Genomic DNA, 8,460 nt, shown 5'->3' with positions numbered 1-8,460 from the left:
CTTGTATATATAGGTGGGAAAACGGAATTAATCAGGAGCGTTGAATAAAATCCTCACTAGATCGGACGGATGGGGATCAACGACAAGAAGGCGCCGAAAAGTTGTCAGACGGACGATCGTGGGCGTGTTTCCAAGGTACTCAAGTACCTAAAGTGAGCAATACCTAGCTGACGCGTCTCCATGTTCGAAAGTGTATGACGGTGCGGGTCCCAGAGAAAGTAGTTCAAAAGTTTCCTTCTCTTAGGATTCGAACAAATACTTTTGAGGGGGCAAGATGTTATACCCAGATTTCGAGCCATGGTAAATATGACCTCGAAAGTTGGATTCGCAACAAATGGTCTCGTAAGGATTGAAGTATGCTCCAGGATTGTATATCGAGCCTGCAAAGTACGATATATGACCTCGAATATATGAGCTCGAAACGATCTCGATCTCGAAAGGTAGCTCCGACTCATCTTCGGGGACGACTTCGGATCGGGGGTCTCGAGCTAGATGTACGTACGATCTCGAAAGACACGTGATCTCGGGAGATGCCATTAGCTCGAACAATGACGTGAGACCTGAGATGCTAAAGCCTTAGAGATACGCGATAATCACCTTGAATATTTATAAGTGTTATAAATATGAGATGAAATCCTCATTTATTAATGTAAATCCCCAAGAATCGTGGGATATTATTTGGTCAATTATGCGTTTCCTGGTCTTCAGGGACGTTTCCTTTTATATCTGATTATAGGAATTTAAAGCCATTTATTTTATTCACAAAAGAGTAACTACCCAAAATATGTGGGATAGTATTCTGCAGCCTTCTCTATAAATAGAGAGGCCATGCACTATTGTAAAGGACCGAAATTCTGATCCTTGAGAGAAAACTCTGGAGAATTCATGCTAAAGAATTTTTCAGAGATAATCTTAAGATTAATACCAGAGACTCGTGGACTAGGCAGATTTAACTGCTGAACCACGTAAAAAATCGTGTTTGATTTGTTTGTTTCGTTTGGCCATTGTCATTCATTGTTTTTGTGCTCTTCTTTTATCTGTTGACGAAAAACGGTGTCAACATGTGTAATTCCATATTTGAAGTTATATGAATGACAAAAAACAACATGTTTACACATGATTGTGTTCAACTAATAAAGCTTTCCATCATGTTGCTTAATATTTACATTGTTTTTTAATCGTGGGCAAATAGTCTCATATTTGTCCTGATTCCATTTCTAATGTTAATTTTGACATAGTAACAATAAATAAACCACTGTTTCTTAATATGTTTAATCGTTTGTTTCTTCTATTGATATTGGATAAATTGATAGCTGCCTTCCTTTTTATTTTTTTATTTTTTTACTTGTCAATTAAATCAATTTTCCTTTGCACGTTTGGCTAACTTTAGATGATAATTAGGCAACACAATTGCTTTCTGGTTTTGATGATTGTTACTAATTTTTCTTTTTCTTAAACTTTTAAATAATTTTATTTGGTAATTGAACAACTTAATTGCGTTGTGCTTTTGAAGTTTTCAAATTTGTAAATGTTGATCTATATTATGTTGTAATATTGTGATTTTATCTGAATTTTTCAATGTATATCTATGGCAGATAAACCTATTAGAAGGAATGCTTCAATGGATGCAAGTCTAGAACATGTACATTTATTACCAGTTGAGGGAATTTTTTTCCTTGGGTCTTTGTAGTGAAGGTTATCCTTTGCTTGTATGTTTTCATTTTATGTCTTTTTTTTGTTCATTTGTTGGGTTCCGACCTGCAGCCAAAGGAGTTAACTGAATCTCCTACAGTCTCGTATCCATCTCCTGCAAAGTTATCAGTTTCATTACCATCTACTTCATCCTTTGCTGCATCCCCTTTGTCATCCCAAGGACAAGTTCTTCCAGCCAACTCAACCCCTTCGAGGTGGCCTCCGATTCTCCTGGACATCAGTTGTCAAGGCAAGAATCTGACACACAAATTAAAGACCTTTTAGTTATTTAAAGTATATGTTCTTTACAGAAATAGTATTTTTTATTAACTTGAGGACCTTAGAACTATCTTACATGATTGCTTCTAGTGTACTTAGCTTCTGATGAAGTATTTGAATAGAAAAAAATAGCATTAAATGACCTTTCTTGAGTTGAGGCACGGTTCATTGGATTTTATTTTTTTTCTAAAAAAAAGGTTACAGGGTTATAATTTCTATATTAAGTTCCTTAAAAACATTAACACTTAAGGAGACAATTTATTTATGCAAGTTATGGATATTTTATCTTTCTTTTGAACAAATTTGCTCTAAATATTAGAGTGCTTACGGTGGTTGAATGTATTTAGCAATTATGGAGTTGTTGAAAACTTGAGAAAAAAGAAGGATGGTATACCAAGTTGTTTCTAGTTTGGGAATTTTGAAGTATACATATATAAATTCAATATTGTTCCCTAGATAGAGTGGTTGAGGCATCTTGCTGTTTATACATTAAAGATGTTTTGCAATTTTTTCTTTTTGGTGGATTAGATTGTATCAGAGTTATGCAAGACAGTGGAATCTTTTGGATTTCTCGAAGTTGAAACTCCAGTTCTACAGGTTTGTGGATTTTCTAACCATTTTATGGTCATATGGTTCATATCAAGATTTAGCATTTCTATAATGGAATTTGACTTTATAGTTTGGCTGAGTTCTTATGTAAGATTACTGTTACTTCTGGTGATGCTTGTTCAATTGCTTAGCTTTTGTTCTTGGCCAAGATACAACTTATAGAATACCCTATTCTATAATTTTAAAAAAAAAGATAATATCTAGTTTATTGTAAAGATGACTGGAGGTTGAACTGTTGAAATGCTTAGCTCGGAATTCTTTTGGTTCATATTTTAAAAATTTTGATTAACTGTATTCATTTCCAGGAATAGTTTTTACTTTTTCTGTATATGACAATTTTTTGGTGCCTTAATTTACATACATTAGTATTGTTTCTATTTGAAGGTTGGTTTTTAATTGACTTAATCAACTAGGGAGCAGCTGGTGGAGCAGAAGCAAGACCATTTGTTACCTACCATAATTCACTAGGAAGGGATCTTTATTTGAGGATAGCAACAAAGCTCTACTTGAAGAGGATACTGGTGAGGATTTAAAGTATATTCATTTTCTTTCGAGTGCTATACTAACATGCATAATCTCTTCAACCGCCCTCTGGTATTTCCAAGGTGTAATTTCTCCAGTTTAACTTGGTCATTTTCCCGAAGCTGCTTTCTAATTTTTATTTATTAGTTTGTGTGTATATGTCAGATTTTATCACTTCCATGGCAGTATTGTTTTGCTAAGCAAGATTTTTCTGTGTAAAGATTTTATAAAACATTCGTTGTTTCCAATGTAGATTTCTCAAGGCTGACAGCATTTATAAGAAATTCATTTGTCTTTTAATGATAATTCTTGAGCTCTTCTTTATATATGTACAAGAGAACACATACAGACAAATTCTTATCTGTCTCTATGCCTACACCAAATTTCTCCTCTTAATAGATTTTACTTTTTTTTTTAAAATTGGTTTATATAACTATTCCCATTCATTAGTTTATTAAAGTTCTCATTTCTTACAATATATATATATATTTACTTTTCTCTCCATATTATATTTAATCTTTTGCACTAAAATTAAATCTCTGTGGATGACAGGTTGGAGGGTTTGAAAAAGTTTATGAGTTTGGTAGAATATTCAGAAATGAAGGGATTTCAAATCGTCACAATCCAGAATTTAAAGCAATGAAATGGAGCATAAGATTAAGGCCTGGAAGATTTTTCACAGTTCCTGTAAGATTGGAGGCTTTTTTATTTCCTTCTTTCTTGGACTAGGAAACTTGAGACTTACAGTTTTTCTTAACTTACAATTTGTCCTCTTATTGGCATGGATATCTGAACCCTCATTTGTTTTTTAATTTAGGACGAACTGAGAGCACCGTATAATTCAATACAGTGAAATATCTTTAGTCATTGAGTTGCAGGATTAGACAAGTAGAAAAGTACAGGACAACTTTATTATTACAAATTTCAGAATTTAAAAAGAGTTTGAATACTGTGAACTCTGCATGTGAAGAGGTAAGCAGCTCCTGATGATGAATTTTTTCTTGCAGAATTTGATATCTTTACTGTATTGACAGATCCCTGTGCTACTTAAATTCTTCCATGCAGTTTTGAGAATCTGTTTTGACTTGGGTAGTTTTATGCTCTATTTAATAAGTTCGGAATTCCCTCAAATTAAAAGATATTATGAAGAAAATTATTTTTCTGGGTAATACTTTGAACAAAGGGACTGCAAGAGGTGAGGATCTTCAATTGTTATTTTGACAGATTTTATTATTTGTGGATGCTGGAAAATTCTGTTTTATCATCTGATAGTTGCAAGTTCTTTTAAAATAAGACTTAGTTCCTTTTATGGCCATAAATCCAAAATTTTATTGAAGTATTAGATAATGAGAAAATCCAAATACATTCAACAAATGAACATGATTAAGCTACAACCTTCTAATTAAAAGTATTGTGTGACTGCCACAAGGCTAAGGTTATGTGACATCTCAATTTAGAATATAGAAAAAAGGCCATTACAGTGTCTGAGTTCACACTGGTAAATCACTTCTTATGTGTTTTTCTACATGTATTTTTCTCTCTAATGATCAGGAAACTATAAATTATCTAATATGGTGGCTTGTATTGCATCAGTATTGGCATTTTTTTCTTCTTACTAGTTCAAGTATGATACTTCTCCCTTTTATATTTTGAAATCTTTGTTATCATAAATCATCAAATTTATTGCAAGGAAAACATATGCAAAATTTGAGACTAACATGGTAGAAATGTCACCTTTATGAAATATATACATGTGACCAAGTTGTTGCTCAACTTTTCTCTTCTGTAGTGTGAATGTAGAATAAGCTTCGCCATGAAACATTAAGAATGATTAGAAATCGACAAAAAACACTAGAACACTGGGAAAAGGTAACACTTTCTTGAGGATGAAATTTTATGTATCTATTTATTTTGTGGTGTGGTTTTAATCCAATTAAACTTACTGATATGTTTGTTTTGATTAGTTGAGGAAATATGTGATGTACACATGGGGCTTTAGAATATTAGATGATGACCACGACAACAAGAAAAATGGATCATGTTGCAGTGGTGATATGCTAAAATCTATCAGCAGAAAAGGATCATCACAAAAACATAGGCAACAAAGCAGAACAGATTCTAAGGTAGCCATGTGTGTGTCTGTTCCCGAAGTTAATTAATTTTAATCTTATCTTCTTTCATGTCATTTTATTTTGAATTTTTTTCTGTGTAGATTTCTGCTCCAAATCATTCCCGCACTTGTAGAACCAAGTCTCTGATACCAGAAACTGCTTTGAGTCTTGAAGAGAAGTCAGATTCTCGGGGTGAACACGTGAGTTGCTTTTCATGTTTGTATTTTAGTTAACGCACGGTCTATTATTCACTACGTATCTTCAAGTAAGAGTGTTCTGCATACTTCGATGTCATCTCTCAATATTTCCATTCTATTTACCTCTAGTTGACTATTCTAATCAAGTTACTTGACAACCATTATTTGATAGTCGCTACTACATATGTTAGAAAGTTTGATGAGAAAGCACTACATGAATTTGAGATGGTACATTCACTGTTGATGTCTGTCCTTAGTCTCTGGTCCCATCTTAAGCTACCACTGGAAGGTCCAATGTTCTTCACAAGGTTTTAAATGGACAATGTGAAGTTAAACCAGATTCCATAAGTTTTTGCTGTAAAAGCCAGTCCAAAATATTAACTTACTATGGTGTTGCTCAAAATATGGCCCATGTCACTCTTAGTTTGCAAACCTATTAGAGATATTTTGCATATCAACCTCTTTTTTAATGATATTTTGATATAAATAACTAGCTCATTGCCTCCTTGTTTGGGTGTTATTTGCTTTATATTTTCTAGTTTAAAAATGTATATGTAATCACATCTTTGTGTGTCAAGTACTCGTGAATTTTATAATTTTGAAATGCTCATCTTTTCCAGTCACAGAAACATGAGGAAGAACAACAATCTGGTGGATCATGCAAGGAAAGTTCATCCCAGCTTGTTTCATTCTCTTTATCTCATGCCAACATTCCTCTACCACCTACCTTAGGTAACAACTTACTCTGAAGTTTTGATCGCTAGTCCATTTCTTTGCCTTCCTATTTGAGGCAAGGACGGGTGCTGTGAAATGTTATTTCTAAAGCCATAAGCCTGAGAGCAAATGTTTTTTTCATTCTTTATGGAAATTCTTCTAACCATTTTTGGATTTACTTTGCCACGATAGTTATTCCATTTTGTTGCTGTTCGCTACAGAGTTGAAGGATTCTTCAGAAATGGATATGTCTGATGTTCAAAAGAATCTCAAATGTTTGTATGAGTACAATGTCATGCTGAGGGAGAAATTTTTATCTGTGCAATCTATGCTTCTTGAGTTAGCAACAAAGTTCTTGCCTTCTGCAAATGATGACATTCCTAACACCTCAAAGTTTTTCAAGCAAGTGTGAGTATGCATCAGTATGTTTTTCCAGAAGTCCTTTTTTTGTAATTTACTATCATTCTAGTCATAGAAATTTAGTATAGTTTAGTTACAAGTAATTTAGTTGCTGCTGTTGACAATTTGTGGTATCTAAAAGATGGAATACATACTGTAGTCTTGAAAAAACTTTCAGAAAATGGTAAGAGCTATGTGGGTTTTACAGTTTTATTTTTGTATGATACTTCAAGCACTGATATGTAGACTTATCTCAGTTTTTGGTGGATCCTACTCCATTTTCTAGGATCTTGCAGGCAAAGGACACCAAGTGAATTCGATAGAGAGGTTAAGAACTTGAGGGTGGCATTTACTGACCTGTTTTTGAAGCATAACACTTTCAAAGAAACTGCAAAGCCATCGAGATATTGATGCAAACAATGGAAGAATGTATTTCACTAATTTTTTTATACATTTCTTGTTTTGTATTTAGTGATAAAGGAATCTGAATTGGGCATAAATTATGTTGTAATATGATTTTTTAAGCCTAGACTAGTAGACTAAATATTGTAATTACATTTGAGTAATTAATAAAAATCTATTTATGTTACCTTATTTGGCTTCAAATTTCATATTTGTTTTCCTAGTTTTGTGTAAGTAAAAAAAGATTATGTATCTCTAAGCTAATATAACACAAATAATGTGTTATACTAAAGTTTAGTATAACACAAAAAATGTGCTATACTAAAGTATAGTATAACACAAAAAAAGTGTTATACTAAAGTGTAGTATAACACAAAAAAAGTGTTATATAATCGACTATAAATAACATAATTCAACACTTATCTATATATTAAAATAACACAAAAATTGTGTTATCGTTGACAATACAATAACACATCTGTATAACACTGATAAAGTGTTATGTAAAGTACCCTGACCTACGATAACATAGTCGGTCTTAACACATCAGAAAGTGCTATCGTATGTTTTGATAACACATTTTCAGTGTTATTAAAAGCATTTTTTCTTGTAGTGGTTCAAAACCTTACAACCAGGAACGCGGATGGGTCTCTCAAAAAAGTATCTCTGGCCAAAGAAGTTCTCAACTGGCAATTAGAAAATATGATTTCCCAAAACAAGGTCTTAAAGCAAGTTGAGTTACAAAATACCAAAATAGAGATGGCAGTAAAACAATCTCAGACTACTGTCATCGACAAACTCACTGCAACGATCCAACAGACTCATGAAGAGCTTCTAGCCATCATCAAAGCAAACTCAGTTCCGATGCCAGTATACCTAGCAAAAAACAGCCGAGATGAAGAGCCTTAAAACTCAATATGAATCCATCAAGAATCATTTCTGCCAACAAGAACCGACAAAAGCTCCTTCAACTAGCTATTTGGGAACCTTGTCTTCGTTCGGGATAACTATAATGTTTGTCCCTTGGCAGTTTGCTACAATCCCAAAAACCTCCCAGCCTTTTCCTATTACTTGAACTGTACAAGAGGACTCTGTTGTAAGATTAAGACGCATGCTTGATGAAAACCAACAATAGAAAACAAAAAAGGGGAAGAAGAAAGAATCACCAAGCCAACCGACAGACGAACTCAAGAAACTTATGGTTCATCCAGCCGCATATCCACTGTCACAAATGATTCGACATACAAGCACTCTCCACATCGCAGAAAATGAAATGGACTTGAATGACCAAAGCTCTTCGGCTAGTTCAGACAATTCTTCAGATGACTGGTCTGAAGAAATGAGCTCAACTTCTGATGATTCTATACCGAGTGACCCCGAGAGCTTATCTAGTAAAACCTTATCCAGCGATGATGATGGAACATTTCCACATCTGATGGTTCAACCAGCTGAATCAAACTCATAGACCGAACCAATTATCACAAGCGAAGACGAAATTTGAATTGAATCAACAACACCATATGTTCCCCAAAAAC

At 33.7% G+C, this 8,460-nt stretch overlaps 1 protein-coding gene across 3 annotated transcripts; it reads left to right on the top strand.

Moving 5' to 3' along the window:
• The first annotated feature begins 3,659 nt into the window (after positions 1-3,659).
• LOC133821213 (uncharacterized) lies at positions 3,660-7,112 on the top strand. Of its 3 annotated transcripts, none has more exons than XM_062253655.1 (3): positions 3,660-3,789; positions 6,037-6,142; positions 6,346-7,112. In XM_062253655.1, exons 1-3 carry the CDS (start codon positions 3,742-3,744, stop codon positions 6,534-6,536), a joined length of 345 nt encoding a protein of 114 aa, XP_062109639.1. In that variant the 5' UTR covers positions 3,660-3,741; the 3' UTR covers positions 6,537-7,112. The 3 variants fall into 3 exon arrangements, 2 of the variants coding, with proteins under 2 accessions (XP_062109639.1, XP_062109638.1); XM_062253654.1 differs by having other exon boundaries at positions 6,031-6,142; XR_009887382.1 differs by lacking the exon at positions 3,660-3,789 and adding an exon at positions 5,294-5,413 and having other exon boundaries at positions 6,031-6,142.
• The last annotated feature ends 1,348 nt before the right edge of the window (positions 7,113-8,460 follow it).

This window comes from Humulus lupulus, chromosome 3 (genome assembly GCF_963169125.1).
Source record: "Humulus lupulus chromosome 3, drHumLupu1.1, whole genome shotgun sequence".
Lineage (NCBI taxonomy): Eukaryota > Viridiplantae > Streptophyta > Magnoliopsida > Rosales > Cannabaceae > Humulus > Humulus lupulus.
The sequence above is the reverse complement of the archived record's forward strand: the minus strand, read 5'-3'. Positions and strand labels throughout refer to the sequence as shown.

Bases quoted from the DNA above. Each gene is read 5' to 3' on its own strand.
- LOC133821213 (XM_062253654.1), top strand. From the start codon at position 3,742: ATGAAATGGAGCATAAGATTAAGGCCTGGAAGATTTTTCACAGTTCCT. The intron at 3,790-6,030 runs GTAAGATTGGAG...CATCTTTTCCAG, and splicing joins GAAGATTTTTCACAGTTCCT to TCACAGAAACATGAGGAAGA. The intron at 6,143-6,345 runs GTAACAACTTAC...TGTTCGCTACAG, and splicing joins TCCTCTACCACCTACCTTAG to AGTTGAAGGATTCTTCAGAA.